Source organism: Topomyia yanbarensis, chromosome 3 (assembly GCF_030247195.1).
Source record: "Topomyia yanbarensis strain Yona2022 chromosome 3, ASM3024719v1, whole genome shotgun sequence".
Lineage (NCBI taxonomy): Eukaryota > Metazoa > Arthropoda > Insecta > Diptera > Culicidae > Topomyia > Topomyia yanbarensis.
The window spans coordinates 99,363,422-99,384,198 of NC_080672.1; the positions used below are offsets into that span (position 1 = coordinate 99,363,422).

At 38.1% G+C, this 20,777-nt stretch overlaps 1 protein-coding gene and 1 pseudogene across 5 annotated transcripts; both read left to right on the forward strand.

The window, feature by feature from the left end:
* Nucleotides 1–812: 812 nt before the first annotated feature.
* LOC131688859 (transmembrane protein 53-A-like) lies at nucleotides 813–20,777 on the forward strand. 5 transcript variants are annotated; one of them, XM_058973435.1, is made up of 7 exons: nucleotides 8,927–9,650; nucleotides 9,883–10,131; nucleotides 19,249–19,358; nucleotides 19,512–19,677; nucleotides 19,743–20,011; nucleotides 20,070–20,247; nucleotides 20,308–20,777. In XM_058973435.1, the coding sequence occupies exons 2-7, from the start codon at nucleotides 9,925–9,927 to the stop codon at nucleotides 20,446–20,448; spliced, it is 1,071 nt and encodes a 356-aa protein (XP_058829418.1). In that variant the 5' UTR covers nucleotides 8,927–9,650; nucleotides 9,883–9,924; the 3' UTR covers nucleotides 20,449–20,777. The 5 variants fall into 5 exon arrangements, with proteins under 5 accessions (XP_058829421.1, XP_058829418.1, XP_058829419.1 ...); XM_058973436.1 differs by having other exon boundaries at nucleotides 8,927–9,050; XM_058973438.1 differs by lacking the exons at nucleotides 8,927–9,650; nucleotides 9,883–10,131 and adding an exon at nucleotides 813–916.
* On the forward strand, nucleotides 1,649–2,986 carry LOC131688860 (uncharacterized; annotated as a pseudogene).

The window sequence follows — 20,777 nt, forward strand, 5'->3', positions numbered from 1 at the left end:
TTCTAGGACCCAAATGGTACCAAAAAAGTTGCTCGGAGCTGGAATCTATTTTTTAAATTGGCACACAATTTCAACCACAAACTTTCAAATCCAAAATTAGTGGTATTTGACCAAGTCACCTAAGATTGAAACAAATGAGTCAGACAGAATTTTTTTCTCGGATTTTGCTTCGCACAATTTCTTCTGACTTTTTTGATGATACCATACCACACTATGCTGTTATAAGCACTTTGACTATTTTAAAACTTGACAAAAATTTGAAAGTAAGTGCTGACACCAATGACGATACAAAGATATTTTATTTCATTATGAAAGACAAAAATATAATGTAAAGTCCCCGTGGACATATTTCCAGTACCGTCACCTCCCCCCCCCCCACGGACAAGCGTGAACTTTCCCATGACCCCTACCCTCCCCTAGATTTTCCACGTACCCTAATACATGACACATGTCGAACTGAATTGAGTGCATATATACAAAAGTGCCATGAAATAGATCATGTTTACTGAAAAGTTAGTTATTTATGAAGTTTGTCGAAGTATGTCATCATAAAGGTTACCGAACAGAAAAAAAACTTAATTCGAGTGTGTACACTAACTTAACATATACAGTCATTCATTGTCCTTATTCGTCGAGTTGATTTGATTCATATATACGACTCAGTATTTCTAGTCTCAGTATTTTTAAATGGGTTCTATACCTTTCTCTTATGCGAAAGATAAATTGAAACTGGTAATGCAGGAAATGAACCAACTAGCGTTCATCGACGCTGCAAAATTCATCATCAATGAATAAAATCTAAGAGTAAAAGTAGAAGAAAGAGTGAAAGCAATGACTGGTACAGAGTTTAGATTCTTTTGGTTTGTTCTTGATATATTATAGTTTAGGTTTAGACATAGTCAACCAAAACAAACTGGTAAGCTTCATTATACCTAGATGGCAAAAAAGTGCATCAAATAAGAATTCTCCTTAACTCAAACATTTGAGACTGTTTTACAATTATGCACACAATCAATAATTCACATACTATTAAACCATTGTATCCAGCTGTTCCCAGTGTATATACAATATAGAAGCAAATCCACTATATTCATCACGCTCGCAAGAGGTGAAACAACTGCTCGAGAATTTCCCTACACATAAAGCACCAAAGCAAAATCTACAATCAGTTGCTCCACGAGCATAGCGCATTCGGTCTGCATTTTACTTCGCCTCCCACCCGTTCTCTACCCTGTAGGACCCTCCTATGTCCGGTAAATCATCTTTCAAATTCAGTAATTTTTTCTGGGTGTTTTAAGACCAGACTTGACCTTCAACCTTCGGCAGGTACAACCGCTTTTTTTTTCTTCGTGAAATGTTCCATCTATCCCACCGGCTGATTGCACGTGGCTTCAACTTAAATACGAATAATTTAGCCGGCAGAAATCACTTATTCAGGCAGCCAGTCTGCCTTGCCAACCAATTTAGTGGAATTGTTCAATTTAGTGGATACTGGCGGGTGCGAGGATCACTGAGCAATCAGATCGCTGGAAGTGTCTGCACTGAAAACTGTTCAAACCGGGTATGTATACAATGCAAGTGTTTTCTACGTGACGGGAAAATGAATTAAAAACTAATTCCTACAAATTGAATACACCTTTCAGCAACTCGCTATGGCATCCAGAAGCAGTAGCTCAAAGGTGACCTCGAATGTTATTCGGATTTACAGTGTAACGAAGAATATGCATTTCTATAGCTCGACGAGAAGCAACTGAGATAAAGATCCGAAAACCTTAAGGTTAGTTTATTTTTGTATGTGTAATAATGATATGACAAGTGAAAAATTTTAGGCTGAAACAGCAAGTGGATAAACCACTGGTTCTGATATTAGCGTGGCTACAAGCATCCGAAAAGCATTTACGAAAGTTTGCGGAGTTCTACATCGAGCAAGGATTCGAGGTTCTGGTGACACACATTACCCCTTGGCAGTTAATGTGGCCCGTTCTTGGTTCCCAGGCAGTTGCCGGTGACATCGTAAAATTTCTAAAAAATAATGAACTAGCAGGTGGAATCGTGTTACATGGATTCTCCGTCGGTGGTTATCTTTGGGGTGAATGCCTAGTCAAAATCCACGAAAGTGAAGCTAATAAAATAGTACTGGACAAAATAAAAGGCCAAATCTGGGACAGCGCGGCTGATATTAGTGAAATTCCTGTCGGAGTCCCACATGCCATATTACCAAAGAATCCTACACTCCAGGGTGCACTTCGTGGCTACTTAACGTAATTTTATTCCGTCACGCTTAATTTAATATCGCAATTAAAGAATCATTTCTCTACCAATACACAGGTACCACTTGAAATTGTTCCACGAGGAAGCCACTCAGTATTATCAAAAATGTACCAAATTGTATTTCAACGAACCTGCTCGCTGCCCTGCACTTTTGTTGCTCTCGAAAACCGATCCGGTCGGTACGGAAAGTGCCAACCGAAGGCTGATGGCTGCGTGGGAATCAGTTGGCATAAAGGTGACTCAATGAGCACAATTTTATTTTATTAAATAACTGCTATTAATATCATTCAACAGACAACCTTCAAATGCTGGGATCGTTCGCCGCACGTGGGACATTTTCATAAACATCGTGATGAGTATATTGATCTTTTGCTGGACCATCTCGGCTCACTCAACATCACAGGTTATACCCCGAAAGCAAAACTGTAACCAAAAATCATCAAACCGTGTCCTGTGATATAAAAACGACATGAAATTGGTCAACGGAAATGCTTTTTTGCTAGTACCACAATTGCAGCGTTTAAAGTAATTTACCGCTCAAGATAAATACACGAAAAAAGATGAAAACCAGATAAATCCGGACTTGTTTGTTCAATGTGTTTACCCATCTGCATATATGTATGAGATACAATTATATACAGTACAGTAACAAATGTATATGGCATATGGAAATAGCCATAAATTGATTTGGAAATACATGAAATACGTCTGTAAATTGCTGTATTTTTACCCGTTATAAAGACAGAACGAACCAACAGCAAACTACCAGATCAAAAATCGATTTTATTTTTTCACTTCAATCGCCTAGTAAATTTCTGGATGTTATGAATTCAAAGTTCAAGGGATCAATCTATTTCATGAGATGCAAACTGAAAAGCTCAAGGCGTGGAATGAAGCTAATGAAAACTTTTGGAAGGTAACGCCTATGTTTCATGATATGTTTTTGACTTCCGCGAATAGGATACCGGGAAAATACCAATTTAAACAACACAAATATTTCTGGAGAAAATTTAGAATAGAACGTAAGTAACAATGAGAGATTCACTTTGGGGTCTTTCTCTTCTGCTCATTACTCGGCCGTTTCAACATTTAGTACTCAACTCTTTGCATAATATTTGTGTAAAAACCACCGGCTTTCGATATGTACAGGAAAATTCCATATCAACTTTTGAATAGGGCTAATAAGATTGGTAAACAAACTTTTGTTTTACTAATTCCTCTTAAGGTGAAGATATGTGGAAGCCACGTTGCTAGGCACCGACTCGCTTGTTTACATTGAGAAAAACTGAAATCTGAAGTGAAAATTCAAACGCACAAATGAGAGTTTCCGAACATTTTCCTTTGGTCATCTGCACATTGGCAGAAAATTTGAAGTTTTGTTAGTAAACGATTAAATTTTCGCGAGTGTTTATGCAGTGTTGTGTGAAAAGAGTGCATTTGAAAAAGTGCAATGAAAACGAGAAGAAAAACAAGAGAGTTTCGAAAAGAAACCCAAGTGAAGAGGAGTGATATTTTCGCACAAAATAGGAGCTACAGATGGCATTCCGTCAAAAACTAGGATTGATTGTATAGGAACATGTTCTAGCTTCCTTAAGTAGCAGTTCCGTGGCACACCACCCGAATATTTGGTGACCATTCCTGTAAGATAACCGCAATGGTATTTGGACCTTAAAAAAACCATTCCCTGAAGCTTCCTCTTGTCATTAGCGAAACGATAAACCAATGCTACTGACAATCATATTGACTATTCCACTTATTCTACACAATGTTGCAAATTGACAACTTGATAATTCCAAAAATACTCCAAATAAACTATATATGTGCAAAAGACGACAAAATCGCAAAGAAATTGCTGTTCCAGCCAGTGGTGCAAATTTTCATTTTCAAATGCCAACTTTCAGCTCAATCAAACCCAACCATGATTCAAATTCAAAGCCTCCCCTAATCATTCACTTTCAAGTTGGCGGGATTTTCATAACCAAACCGTACGTCTTCATTTCAAATTGATGCTTTTTCATTCACCAACCAAAGCTGTCATCTGCTCTGTAGAAGCCAGTCTAGGTTAAATGTTGACATATTTTGCGTTTTCCATGGACAGTAAGCAGTATGTCCGGAGTAGTTTTGCTGGAAAAACCTAGTCAATATCCCAGTACAGAGATATTCACAGGGTCAATGAAATCGAAAATGAATGGAAAATGATTGAGCAACTCGGCTATTTGAATGAATGATGCAAACAAAAAACTGCGAATTGAACATAGTAGGGCATGATTTGAGATTTGTTCTTCCTGCAAGTTCAAAACAACCTGGTGAAAATTTGCAGCTCTGAAGCCCAGTAGTCTGCAGCAAGTTCTCTCGTTCAAGACCCAGCAAGTTTCGCTCAGCAGCTATTGGAGGGGCGTTTTGATCCGGGTCAGCAAATTACCGCAAACGTTCCGCAAGTCCTTAGAGGAGCGGAGCAGCGAGACCACGAGCAGCGAAAAGCCATTATTATAGATACATCGACGGTTTGCGAAAACACCACGAACGTGCGGTAGCACCGCGAGGAGAAACCCCAGAAAGCGAGAAGTCGCCCAACATCCACGAGTCAACCGTCCACGAGATTACCACCCAGAAGTCCACCGTTTTCAACCGCGAGCCCGTGACCGCCGGCCGGCCAGCGGCTTGCCACTTCACACACTCACGCATACACACTATTGTAAGTAGGTTATAATAAAAAAGTGTAAAAGATAAGACCGTGCATTTTGATCCTTGATTAGTGTCATTGTCCTTGAGCCTCCGAACCTCAAGGTCGTGCTAGCCAGCAAAAGAACCCTTTGGAGTCCACCCCAGACGGTCCCCGTGGCTCTGACCAAGGACTAGGGGTAACTAAGTAGCGGGTCATTCTGATCCGCTACGTAACAAGTTCAACAATTACGGGAGATAGATTCCCGGCCGTGAACCCTTTTCAAAACGGGGGAAAATTGTTGCACAGCCGCCATTTTGTGATAAAATCACTTGAAATTTTGTTGATGCTTCACGATTAGTAGGGGAGACCGGGGCTAGTTGGCGGTATTTTCTGTTTTCAATTTTTACCGCTTTAATGTAGGTAAATCTTGCAAAATAGAACACGCGGCATGAAAGAGCAGACTGTTGTATTGTCTCCATTTTTAGAGATAAAAATATGTGACGCGGAAAACCCGCCAACTTACCCCGATCCCGGGGTAAGTTGGCGGTATGTTAGGATGCGCCAAAAACTAAGCAATTAAATGGAGATGCAATTATTTCAAGGGTTCTTTTGAAACGTGCTGAATGTCTTTTCGAGAAAATTTATATTAGCCGACATTTGCTATTAAATTTCAATTTCAATATCCCGGCATTTGACTTTGACGCGTACTCCCTATTCAAAAGCAAATTTTCGAAATTCTTCATGCAATTGGCCGGAATAAATGTCTCCTACATTGGCGAGATACACAAGAAAAGAATTTTCTTACTTTGGAGTGAATTCCAGAAAAAAAATTTTTGATGATTTTTTTGCACTGTAGATAGTACCGCCAACTTGCCCCAACCGCATATTTTATTAAAAACTACAGCAATCATTCGGTAATTGGGCGCTCTTTAACCGTGCTGCTTTTTAACTGGGCGTTCGGTAAGTGGGCTGCAGTCCAGTTACAAAGCAGTTAAACGTCCAAACGTAGACGTCAAACGTGATTTGACATTTTAGTGTCAAAACTAACAAGGAGCCAGCGAATGGAAAACAATGTTGACAAATGAATAACAATAATATTAATTTCAATTTCATCAACCAATAAAGTGAAATTGTTTGTTAGGAATTAGGTGGTCGTAAATCAGCGATTCGCCGATTTTTTCACCGCTTCACTGAGCGAACATTGAAAGGTATTTGTCAATATTATTCGGTAACTTATTAAATAATCGACTTCGTAACCATAACATCAATTTCCGATTTCTCTTTAGCCCAGTCTTAGCCCAGTTGCCGAACGGTTGCTGTATTTGAAAAATAACTGTTGTTTGTGGATAGAAGTAATATCTAAACGGATACTGAAAGCTCTTTTCACGCGCTATCGAAAAATATAATCATTAGGGAAATAAATTGAAAATCACCCTAAATAACGTAAAGTATTTGAAATTTAGAAGATTTACTTGGTACGCTTAAAAACACAATATCACCCACAACTTCCACCAAACAAATCGTTTCTTTTTTCGAGAGTTGTCCTACTGGAGCTGTAGAGCTAGGTTCTCTGAAGGGCTCCCCGTCAGAATCACATACTACAATTTGCAGACGAGACATGCAATGTCGTCCACTAAAACACTGCTTTAGGCCAATTGTAGCGGTCCGTGATTCTGAATGTGATATTCATTGTACGGTTCAGGTATGTGCGGGCGTAGGGACTCGCGATCGCGTGTATCATCGCGAAGGGCTCGAATATTTGTACGTTAAAGTGCTTGATCGCGTGTGCGTATGTCGCGTGTGCTAACGTGTATGAACTTCGCGTGAATAAATTGTATTTCATAACCGTGTGCCTTTCGCATATTCACGTGTGTTCTAGAATGATCGCGCGCGGACCGTGAATCTGATACTTAATTTTTTTTTGTACGGTTCAGATTCCAGAAGAAAGTGGGTTCTTACATATCATTAGAATTCCCATTCATGTCGCCGTAGAACGCGTGGTCTAGTGGATATGAGCTTTATTTTTTTTTTTTTTGATTGGTCCAACTGAATGTATGGACCTAAATTGCTAGAATGAAGGCTAAAGATTTCCGGACGTGACCGATTCATGATCGCGCGCGTTTGCGGGTTCACGTTTGAGACCGCGTTTGTAACTTCGTAAGTACTAAAACGTTCACACAATTGCCGGAGTGTTATCAAGTTTACGCGATCGCAGGCATAGGTGTGCGTAGATGATCGCGAAGGGCTTAAGCGTTCGTATGTTGACGTGTTTGTCGCGTGTATGTGACTTCGCGTGTATAAATTCGATTTTGAAACCCTGCGGCCATTCATATATTCGCGGACCGTCATTCTGATCTTTAGCTTTCGGTGTACGGATCACATTCTGACAGGGAGAGAGTTACTCCATATCACTAGAGTTTCCGGTCATGTCGCCATGGAACGTTTTGCCTAGTGGATATGGGAGTTATTTTTCAATTTTATTATTTTATTATTGGCGCCATCACTAACTTTTCCACGGAGAGAGATAGAATATTGAGATGTTTGGGAGAATTACTGCAATATTCTTGTTCTACAACTTTGTAGAAGACACCTAATTTCTATCTCTCTCCGTTGAAAAGTTAGTGTTGGCGCCATCTATGCGGTCAGGTGTGGAACTACAATTTTCTAACCAAAACATAACTCGTATTATGTACTACAATTCTTCCGAACATACTATTCAGCTAAATCTAACCATTAATCCACAAAAATGTTTAGTTTGTTAGAACCTAGTACTGATACACTATCATGCACTGCTAGGCCCCATGCAAAACTGACTCAGACATCACTTCGTTAAAAGTTTAATAACTTTTCGTATTGGAGTCGGATCGCTTTGCAGTCTTCAACAAAGTTGTAGATAATAAAATTATCTTCTTAAGTTTCACTTTTGGTGATAATCTGATGTATACAGTGCCACCTAGCGGCGAAAATGTGAGCAAGAGGGTTTTCTCCATGTAAATTGTCGAAAAATCCCATGCAAACTTCAAGCACGTTGGTCCGGTAGCTAGACTTGTCCGATTTGCTTCAAATTTGGAGCAAGTACTCCTGGTGGGACTAGGAATCGACTCAGGGGTGGGCCGATTGAGTTTGCAAAAATTCATTATTTTTCTGGGCAGTCTACTGTGCACGTTGACGAGGTCGACCAATAAATCGACACACAATGACTCCCACTGCGAGCCGTGCTCAAAAAGACAGCCGTTAAGCTGTTGAACAATGTCTGCAAACACAGCCCACAGAAAAAGTCAATCCATGGCGACCCGCCAATCGGCCACGCCAGTGCGCACAGGATCTTAGCTGACTGTTAGTTTGGGCTGGTGCAGAGTGTGAAATAACAAAAAACATAAAAAAGGCCCATAAGCCCTCTCGGTCTCCTCGATGCAACACTATCGAGGCGTAATGCAATAACCATCTTAAAGCAGGTGTCTGCTCAAATATGCTTGAAGATATTTGCAATACCGTCAAACCCGTCAACCTAGGAGAGGGGACTTCCACCAAACAAATCGTTTTACAACAAAAACACATTGGATAACGGGTTTCATATAACTTGAGGTACACAAGAAGAGATAATATAAATAGATAAAAAGGGATTCCGCCAACTTACCCCAACCGCCAACGAGCCCTGGGCTCCCCTACTATAAATCCCACTTTACAGGATTAACGTCTATAGATGAGTAGGCTACAACATATTGATGAGACGAAACTTTGATCTAAACTTACTAAAATTAAGTAAAACAACCATTTGGTCAGTAGAGATTTTACGTTGATCTGAACAATTCTATATGCGATATTATTAGAACCCTTCATATAATTTTTTAACGAAGTTAATGATAAACTGTTTAATTTTTTTCAATAAACCGGAGTGAAGCGAAGGCTGGCAACACCGAATTTCATTTTGCTTTGTCACCATCCACTGTTGCTGTTTCTCCATATGTTGGATTTAGTTCATTCAAGGCCATGGTGTTGAGTGGATTCGCGAGACGACCCTAGGGAAACTATGCTCAAAATTTCTTTGAATTGCTATAATCATCTGGCTAGAATGTACAGCTGATTTTGTGCATGAGATTGGAAAATTAATTTGGTACTGACTGTTTTGTTGCTGACGATGTTGGATAAACGCCGCTTTCATTACCAATCATCTTGAGTGTTGATAATAGAGAAATAAATAGTGTATAGTGTCTACATTTTAAGCGGCTAAATATAGCGATCTAAAAGTGCATTTCCTAAAATTCTTGAAAAGAAACGGTGTTTGGAAGTAGTGACTATGTAAAAATATTTTCCTCGATTTTTGAAAGAAAAAAATAGAATGCATAATTAATTATGTAATTGCCTTACACAAATTTCACCAATTGTAACACAGCCCAACTGAGCCGGGCATAATTCGGATCCACAAACATTCTAGGAAGTACTGGAGTTTAGACCCAGAAGAAAATAAAAATAATTCAATCTAGTCATATCTAGCAAACATCGTGCCTCGCGAGACAAGACGGTCTACACTAGTACTAGTAATATTTACATGCAGACGGTAACTGTGGAACTGTTCATTCCACGGCACGGGTCGCATGTCCACAATCGCAGTACATAGGAGCAAAAACCGCAAAAACAGTATCAATACAGCGCGCTCGGTCAGTGTTGGTGCCTTTCTGCGAGAAAAAGGGGGTGCACATGGTATAGTAGTGGTGTAAGTACTGTGTGTACCTTTGTACCTCGACGTTGTTCAGTCATTTTCGCTCATAAGATATTCAGTTTATATTTTTCGTTGTTCCGTACCACACTTTGAATATTATCAACCCAATAAGTCGACCGAGACGGCAATTGCGAGTGCCGAACCTTGCTTCAATAAGAGCCGTTCGTCGCTTTGAGTTTAATTGACGAAGACATTGTTGATAGCAAGTGAGCAATTCCTCCAATAGATTATCAAGAGAAGTAAAACTAGTTAAACCCAGTCTGGTGCAATGGCGTTTCTCACGGTGCGACTGGTTGTTACGGCTGCGGTAAAAAGTGCCAACCAGAATATTGCGGGCAATATTAAAAAGTTTATGCTGACATCGTTGGATCAGCAGATTGGGCCAGTCGCAAGGTTCAGTGCCCTGGCCAGTTCACCGAAATATGACGCTCCGCAGAACCAGATTCTAAGTGCTACTCTCCGTTCCAATCAACATGTAAGCTCAGTGAGGTCTTAACATTCCTTAATTAATAATCGCTAATCTGTTACTACCGATGCATGCATAAACCATCAGTATGCGAAGCTTGTTAACTACAACCCAACCAATGGTGCTAGATTAGACTTATCAAGTGGCAAAGATAGATATATGATTCCGTCCGACCATAATGATTGATCGGAAAAATAAATTCTGCTTGGACTTTGTACGGGTTCGTTACGAGCCGCTCTTGCTAGTGTTGTATGCTTACTATATGTCTGATGGGAAATGTGCATACATGCATCGGGTGCGTGATGAGAAGTGAAACCTGCTTGGCAGCTATGTATTGCTTTATTTTGCTTGCTGCACCAACCCACCCACCTTGCAAATTGGATCTTGGACTACATTGGGGTCGTTCGTCAGAAACAATCAAAGAAGAACCAAGACGATATACATATCTTGGACAGTTGAAGAACTTGCGACTGAGTAGATTCTAACAGCTTCATAGGTGCATTAATATCTGACCGATTGATTTCAGTGATCACACATTTTATCTAACTTTTCTGCATAATAACCAAAATTATACAAGCGTTTATAGTAATCATAACGATAAACGATAGAATAAAATGTGTTCAACGTTAACGCATCAAATTTAATTTGGTTTGTTATCTATAAAAATTAATTTTTTATCTGTGAGGCTAGGTTAGCTAATCCTAACGTTGTCTATGTATTTAACCTCATACGACATTAGCTTTTCCATTTTGTACACATCAACATTTATCTGGGTACTGTGTTAGAGATTAGCAATTATAAATTATATTTTCCCAAATGAAAAGCTTTTTTTTGCTATAAATGGTACCGTCATATAACATCAGCTGCTTACAATTATCTATAGAGTTTAGCCAAAGAGATATCAAATTAAGATTGTCAAATTAATCTTAGATGCCCGATTGACCGTGAAACAAATCGTAACATTTAAGAGAATAACTTTTGAGTATATCTCGAAAAAATTCTAGGCCCACAATAAAACTTGTCAAAACTCATTCTGTGAAGAAATTTCGAACGATCCTAATCTACTGATATGCTCGGAAAGAGGCCGGAGTTACTAGAAAGTTAAAAGATTTTTAATTAGTTATGGAATTTGCGTTTCGACTTCGTCTCATTAGAATTCGACACTAACGTAGTGACAGCACTAAGCTAACGTCGGATTTACGCTAGTTTCAAAAACGAAAATATTTTGTGTTTCTGAGCAAATCCTAGTTCTGCGTGATGTCCTGCAAGAAAATATGTTCTGATTAAGCTGATGAGAATTAATGAAATCGAAACTTGGTTGGGCTTAGCAAGCCGATGCAATATACACTATGCTATGGTTCTCTTTAGTGGAGAAAACTATTTTTTCTCCACTAAGGAAAAAACATTTTATAACCACATTTGTTAAGAGTACTTAACAAAATTAGTTATTGAATTTGCGTTTCGACTTCGTCTCGTCAGAACATTCTTTTTTTTATTAAACTAAAATGTGTTCTATCAACGACTATGCGGTAGACTTGGATGGAACGCCCAATTCCTACCAGCAGAAGGCCAAGGATTCTTCATATTTCCTAACGATTTTGTCAATATGAGCCTGCCTAGTTCTAGTTTTCCGTTCTAAGTTTGTGACTGATTCGAACATGAATACGCATATTCCTCTACCTATCCTTCTTTCAACTTCATTTCTTTCGTTTTTCTTAGTTCTAAATTTGCTGAAAATATCCAACACAACCGATAAAGTAAAAATATTTTTGTTATCATTCTAGTTGTAGTGTTCTTGAATTTTAGAAGACTTTTTATTAGATTACAGTTAGTGATTCTTACGGGAAGACTGAATCAAAAGAATACAATAATAACGCCGATTTACCCACTCTAAGTTGTCCACAAGTGATCAAAAAGAGTATATGCATAATATTCAATCGCATTATTCCTGTAGGAAAATGAAACATAACAACATAATGCAATCACAGCCAAAAACAATAAACAGCCTGGATTCTTCAATAATGCATCCAACTGATGAAGCCTATAGCTCTTTATCACACTGGATTAGGAACAATAGCATAGCCTTGAGTGTTAGCTTTCTGTACATTAGGGTTGGGTACAGTTGTATGGAAAACCTAAACCTGACCGCATCAAGCCAGCACAATTTTTTTTCATTTGGAGTCACAATCAATTATGCCAAATTTGGGGTCGATTTTTTTGTTACCCAGCGTAGCGCATTATATTTGAAATTTGTATGGGTTTTCGTGTGGGAAAACCTACTTTTTTGCATTTTCATATCTAGAGTTGCAGAATGCAACCTGTACCGTATAGGGGAACATGGGGAGACTTGACCAGGTTTTCAGCTAAAACTGCATAAATCTCTAAAAAAGCCTTCAATCCCCCAAAAATCATTCAGATATAATGCGCAAAGTTATTGCGCGTCTTCATGATTTTTTACAGAATTTTTAATATAATTTTTGAAAAGTTACAAAAAATTTTCTGTGATCGTTTTTTCTGATCAAGTCTCCCCATTGCGGGGAGACTTGACCAAGAGAATTTTGAAAAATCATAACAAAAAATAATGACATAAAACATACTGTAATTATTTTTTCCCTATTGTCGAGATCCTTAGGTAGCAGTAAAAAATATAAAAGAGTTGCATTTGATAAATTTTGATTTTTTTAAATGCATTTCTTTTTAAGGATTAACTGTACTGCTTGCATTGCATGTTCACACGTCACGAAATCAGTCCTACTATTGCTAACTTTGCTTACAAATTTTAAAATATAAAGACTTATGTTTGGGGTGGGATTTTTTTATGGCGTGATTAACATTAACAGTAGATACCAAAGCATAATAAATATTAGGAATTTTGCATCTTTCTTCAGCTGATCGCCACTTGGTCAAGTCTCCCCATAAAATCTTGGTCAAGTCTCCCCAACATTAGTTATTGCGTTCAATTTCATGCGAATTCCAGTAATAACTATTCCAATGTTCCAGTTTATGTAAAATCTTTTCACTGCTTCACAAGGATTAAGATGGTATATTAGTCCTTTAATAGTAATTAGTAGTCGAGTAGATATGTCCATACAAAGTTTGATAAATTACATCATTTATCGAAAATTTATTAATCACGTAACATTTTCTGCAAGGAAAGGATTTTTTACTCCAAACTTTCAAAATTACCTTAAGGGATCGAAACAAGTATAAAAATATTTTTGAAAAAAAATTAAGAATCGAATAGAAGACGCCATAGCTGAAAATAGAATTTTGCGCTTGGTCAAGTCTCCCCATGTTCCCCTATGCATTAGAGTGGGACATGGTTATATGAAAAAATTTAATTTCGCTCCGAGCAACTTTTTGGGTCCTATTTAGCTCCCAGAATAACTCTGCAAATGTTTAGTTCGATCGGTGAAACTATATTTTTGCGCCCACAGTTTAAAGTTTACATGGGATTTCGTATGGGGAAAACGTCTTTTGCAAATTAATTCTTCCAAGAGTCGCCCATGGCCTCCTAAAATAAATAGATGTACGATTTTTATAGGAAATTTGTCAAGGACACAAAGTCTAGAAGACCACGAAACGATCTGATGCTTGTGGGAAAAGTTATTAAGCAAAAACCGATTGATGCACTGAAGTTTAATGAAAATTTTACTTTTCATAGCATCACTGCTGCTGACGGTCGAATTATATACAAAATCTTTAATTTTCTCTTATTATGTACAAAAGAAGACTCAATTTATCCCTCAAAACTCTTGCGAAGTGGCCAAACAGTATAGATAAACGATTTAGACACATTAAGAGAAGATCAAAACAAATTTGCATATAATTGGACAATCAACAAAAGTGGTGCTAGAAAAAATGAATATTTTATCAATCGTCAGAGCATCAATTGGTTTCACCTTAATAACTATTTTCTCAAGCGTCAGATCGTTTCGACGTCTTCGAGACTTTGTTTTTTTGTTAAATTTCCTACAAAAGCCATATAACGGTTTATTTTTAGGAAGCAATGAGCGACTCCTGGAGGAATTATTTTGTGAAAGTTATTTTCCCATATAAAATCCCAGATAAACTTTAAACAGTGGGCGCAAAAATATAGTTTCAGGGATCGAGCTAAGAATTTGCACAGATGTTCTAGGACCCAAATGGTACCCAAAAAGTTGCTCGGAGCTGGAATCTATTTTTGTCCCACCCTAATATGCATAGTACTGGATACGCCTAACAACTTTGCCGAAGGAAGTATGGTGCTAAAATGTTTCTGAACAATGTTATACTTGTTCAAAGTCCAATGGTTCGAATTGAATGTAAAAGCTCAGTTTTTTTTGACAAAACTGCCAGTGTACCAATGGAAGGTGGATTTCATAGTGAATATGTCCCCAAATTTCCATGGAGATCCATGCAATTGATCGTAAGTTTCTGCGCTTAGAAGCGTCAAGAATCCGTGAACACTGCCATAAAAGTTTATAGAAATTCAAACTTTCCTCAATTTTTTTCTGGAACAATGGTTTGCAACTCGTTTTCAGTGAAAAAACAAGCATTATTTGATAAAAAATATTGATAATTGGTGGAATTGAGGTCTTTTCCCCGAAACCCTTTTTTATTTAAGCGACTTGCGGGGATTACGATGGTAGTCCAGCAGATCAACTAAAATCTTAAAGCTCGAAAAATTCGAAAGAATCATTAAGATACGAGAAAAATTAATTACGGACCATTGAAAAAATAAAGAAGATTTGTTTAGGAGTTTTTTTGGCAATTCGGTGATAATGGAAAAGCTATTTTCGGAGAAATAATATTTCGAGATAATCAAATTTAAAGTTTCATGTTACCACTGCTCTTGGTAGCACTGGAACTTTCGATTTTTCGCTCGGATCTCTATGGAAATTGGGGGAACTATTCTCAAAGAGTTGGACTTTCAGATAACACATAGTTTCGTCGATAAATATTATATAATGATCACAGGAATTTGCACACTTTTTGATCTGATGCAGCATGCCTTATATGTTATTGGAAAACTGTATCTTCATGTTGAGCTATCAATTAATCCAAATAAAACATCAGTGATGTTTTTCACGCAACGACTTTGAAATTATTATCGCAGATGCTTCCTCGACAAGCCATCGGCGACAAGGTTCCAAAAAAGTGGTGACAGTACACCACCTTGAGGACATCTGCAGACGCTCAGTTTCCTTATCTCAACTCGTCTTAACGATAAGCACAGATGTCGGTTGTTAAGCATTGCGTGTATCCAGTTCGTGATATATAATTGCTTCTTGTTTCACGTATAACCTCGTGCTGCTTCCAAAATGGATTCGAAAGACTCGTTGTCAAAAGCACCTTCAATATCAAGGAAAACTCCTAAGCTTCATTGCTTTAGCAAAAAATCAATTTTAGTTTTGTATACAACATTGTGTAGCAGGGTGGAGGTAGATTTCCACCGCAGACATGCATGTTGCATTGAATGCAGTGGGTTCTCACCCATATTAACATAACGAATGTAGTGGTCTATTAATCGTACCACTGATTTGAGAAGGAGGGAGGTCAGACTAATCGGTCTAAAGCTCTTTGCCCCCTGATAAGTAATGCGACATCCTTTGAGAATAAATTGTACAATTATTTCCCGCTACGCTACTGGAAGGTATCTGCGGGAATACTGCGAGAAATAACTTTTTCAAAATCATTTGAAGATGATAGTTCATTATGCGGAAAATATGCCGAACAATTGTATTTCCTATTTATGTTATCATCAGTCATATTAAGTGTGACAGCACAACAGCAGAGATCAATCACACTATTCGCAAGTATACATGCACGAGGCATTTCACGTTGTCATACCATTTTTTATAGCAACGAAGACGGCGTTTACTAGCTTTCCAATACAGAGTTTCCTTTATGGAAATACGGTTTTTAAACCAAAACTATGGAAGCTGTTTTTTCTTGTACAAGGGGGCATAGATTGATAGTTGCTGTAGGGTTATGCAAAATATTGATCTGTAGTACTCTAACACTCATAGCACTACACATTTCATCATCATCCTATAGCGAACCCCGAAATGGGTATCAGGGACATGACTGTCATTTGAATCCCACGATTTGCGAACAAATAAAAATCCACTGTGCCAGAGATTCGCTTAACACAGCAAGGGTAACACTCAGGAGAATATAATGTGCGATTGGCATATTTTGATCCTACTAGTCATTCAGTCCCCAGCACGGAGAAACACTTTGACTTGAGCACCCCTATTTTCAATCGCCTTTTACAATTACCATTACAATTTAACACTGGTTTGCCAAAATAGAGTTCACCGATAAATACCGATTTTTTATTCAAAGTTATACCGATATTTTTTAGGGGTTTCGGTTGATGTGCACCGGTATAGTGGAGTGCACTGTTTTTGCAGAAAACTGGCTACGTTCTATTGACTCAGACCCGACGGGCTTCGGATTCTACAAATTTAACATTTTCGGGTTCGAGTCGGGTTCCAGGGTTTTAAATTCGAAATTCTCGGATTTGGGTCGGGTTTTAGAAATTTTAATCTTTCGTGTTCGGGTCGGGTTAGGGTTTTTCAAATTTGGAATTTTCAGGTTCGGGTCTGGTTCGGGTTTTGAACAAATCACACCCAACCATTCTTTGACACCGTTTTCGTCTATACACAGCACCCAATCTCTTCATGAACGAAGATGGCACTCACATGGTGATGGTATACTAGCGCCGCTATCAAGTCAGTGGTACATATATGAAACCAGCACTTTCTGTCAGATTGTCCCAGGGCTGGGCCGTTGCATGATCAGGTTTCCTCCATGAAAATACATGAATTTTCAAGATCTTAAGGCATTGATCGTAAAAATATTGTGTGCTCTGTTCAAGCCATTGGCAGATTTGTAGAAGTTTGGAGTCGTTCCGAGAGCTCAATTGGAGATGTCGAAGCATCTCTACTCGCGCGGATATCGTGCTATCTGAAGCATAAAAGAAATTATATTCCGCATCATAGACGATCGTCTTAACACTAATGGGAAAATGTACTTTTGCATATAAAATATTTAAAATAATCCATAAAGAATTGTAAAACGATCCATAGAAAAGTTGTCAATGTTCCATAAAACAAAACTGAAAATCCATAAAACTGTGTGAATGATCCCTAAAAAAGGGTGATTTGATCCATAGATTATGTAAAATTGAACCATAAAATGGTCTCAAAAGAGCACTAAAATAGTAATAAAAAAGCAATTAAAATGAACCAATGCCCCATAAAAATATTGGAAATATTCCATAAAATGATACATTTTGCGCCATAAATTAACTGACATTGATCCATAGAATATTAACAATGTACATTAAAACACGTCGATATGTTCCATAATATCGACAAAAATGTTCCACGGTATTACAAAATGGAGCAATAAAATATCAGAAAAAGTTCCATAAATTTGATGAAAATGTTTGCTAAATAATTTTTCTTGGTCCATAGAAGATGTAAAAATGAACAGTAGAAATGATTCATATATCGAACGAAATTATGGTTCATGGATATTTACAAAACGATCCATAAGAAAAGAAAATGTAAAACGACATATTAATATGTGCTTATGCATTAGAAAAAATAAATTTAATGAATTCATGCGAAATTTTATGGTGAACTTAAAAAACAAGTTGTGCTTAATAATTCTCATAACAGTGACAGTGTTTTAACAAGTGAGCTTATACTGGGAGCTAGTGTGATGCGGCTTGGCCGCATATCCGAGGCCAAGGATCCGAAGCGGCGCAAAGCCGGTGAGGATCCGTTGGACGAGGCATTGATTAACCCGTAGCTGGAATTACAGGCAAACCTGTGGTCCTCTCGTTTGCCCGGTTTACTTAAACATAGGGGCTATAGCTAGTTAAAAGCCGACTGAGCGGCAGCGAAGTCGGACAGTGCACAAAAAAGCGATGTGGCGTAGCCACATTAGTCAGTGTTCGTGTATAGTGTCCGTTTTCGCTTCAGATTGTTATTCAGATAGTATTTGCGACTCATGTCAGCCTGTATAGGTGGTCTAGTAACACTCAGCGCTCTAATATCATAAATACCCTGACGTTTAAAGCGTTGCCATAATGATTTCAGGTTAGCTCTCGCAAGAATGATTTTCGATCAAAAAAATTAAAAAAAATGGTGAAGTATGACGGGCAAGGTTGTTTGAAATTGTCATCATCTTTTTGTTTCCGCATGACTTGGCCGCTAATTTATTCTACTTTCCAGTTAAGATATTGATGATTTATGAATTTCTCAGAACATTAAAAATTTGACGCTTAATAATAGTAAATATAAATGCAAGTTCCACTCGCCAGTAATTCGTTTTGCCATAGGCAGATAAATTAGACGCGTATGGTGCTACTTCAGATTCGAGTGAATCTATAATTCTTAGCTGAGCTTCTGATCTAAAATCTTCGGGATCTTTAGATAGTTCTCCGTATTAAGAAGTCGGGCTCGGATCGGGTTTCTCAAATTATCAATTTTCTGGTTTGGGTCGGGTTCGGGTTTTACATAATTTTAATAATCGGGCTCGGGTCGGGATCGGTTTTTCAATTTTAAAATGTTCGGCCTCGGGTCGGGTTCTGGTTTCTCAAATTTTGTACTTTCGGGCTCGAGCTTTTCAATTTTCAAGCTTTCGGGGTTCGGGTCGGGTTCGAGTTCGAAAAAATTGAACTATTCGCAAGTCCCGTCCCAGGTTTGTCCAGAGAAAGATGTTTGTTTGTTTATTTTTATTAACGTGACTCAGTAAAAAATGCATGAACTAAGTATTGGAGGTATAGTTTATCATTCAAAAAATATTGAAAGTCTTACATTTGACATGATGAAATACGTTGCATTCAATGCAACTTTCAGTATTGGTTTATGCATAAGTGGGATGAGTTTTGGCCATGAATCAGCTTAGTACCTTAACGGTATGTGCGGTAAAAAGACCATCGTAAAGAAATAGGTCTAAATTTTAAAATCTAACTCCGGTTTAACTTGATGAAATCTAGCTCTGTTAATATTTTTCTGTAAAGACTTTAAGAGCTAATGAAAATAGGATACATACATTAACACCCACTGAAAATATGCAGGATTTTTTATTTCAAATTCCGAATTAACGAAAATCTACTTCTCACAGGTCAACATGGTGGTCCCGAATCGAGACCTCACTGTTCAAGAAATCTCCCGCAGTCTACAGATATACTCCAAAGAGCGAAGAGATGTCGAAAAGGATCCGAAAACGCTTCAGTAAGTATTATTCAATATTCAAGAAATTACTTTTTCGTTACAATAGTTCAGAATCACAAAAAATTAATGCTGTTGTACATACTTTACATCGCTATCAGATTTGTTTGCAACCAAACAGTTTAACTTATTCCCAATATTTGAAATCACCTGCAGATTGAAATCTGGGTTCGAAAAACCAACTGTTCTAATATTTGCCTGGCTGAACGCCAAACATAAGCATTTGGTCAAATATGCCAATTTGTACACAGACCAAGGATTCGAGGTTGTTGTGACGCAGCTCACCCCATGGCAGTTGCTTTGGCCTGTGAAAGGCTCTCAGGTTAGTGTGTCTTTCATAACCTCGTCGTAACCCGTACTAAGGTTGACAATCTTTATTTACCTTAGCTGGTAGCAGCCGATATCGTCAAATTTTTGAAGAATAACGAATTCAGAAATGGTGTCATTTTTCACGGATTCTCAGTAGGAGGTTACCTGTGGGGTGAATGTATGGTTCACATCGCTCGAGATCTTCAAAACTACCAAATTGTGCTGGATCGTGTGAGGGGCCAAATCTGGGATAGCGCTGCTGACATTACGGAGATTCCTGAAGGGGTACCGAGAGCTCTGTTCCCAAGGAACCCAACGCTTCGCGCTGCATTGCGAAAATATATGATGTGAGCAGTGATGGAATATAAAATCTTAAAGATTCTTATTTTATATCTCGATTTTCAGTTACCACATGAAGGCATTTCATGAACCAGCCACATCACACTACATCCGCTCCAGTCAGATGTTCCACACAAACATGCTAAGATGTCCAGCTCTTTTCCTAGTGTCGAAAACAGACCCCGTGGGAACGGTGGAAGCGAACACCCGGGTCAAGGACAGCTGGGAGAGTAATGGAGTTAAGGTAATGAATTATTTTTTAGAAAGAGCTTTATCCATACATAACTAAATTTCGTTAAAACAGTGTACCTTTAAATGCTGGGACCGTTCGCCTCATGTGGGCCATTTCCGCAAACACACCGAAGAATACACCGAAATTCTGTTTTCACATATTCGTCAGTTGGATATGGGAGGACACAAACAGGCACTGCGAGCGAAGCTATAATAGATGGTAAACATGTTCTGTGATACTTAAACACAATGCTAAAGGCAAAAAATCGAATTAGTTCTGAAATCACATAGCTGGCAATTGATATCTTTCATGAACGTACATGTTTTAAATAGTTCGTAAAATACCCCGTCATTTTCAATTTGATAAGTTGCTACATACACCACATACCCAATAATCAATCTACATTACCAATCTATAGCGGTTCACAACCACCGTCAGGTTTATTAGGGAAAGTTTATAAACCATTCGACAAAAAAACTAATTCGGACACTTTGTACAAATTACTTGGATATTAAATAAATATTGGACAATTGTAGTTTTAA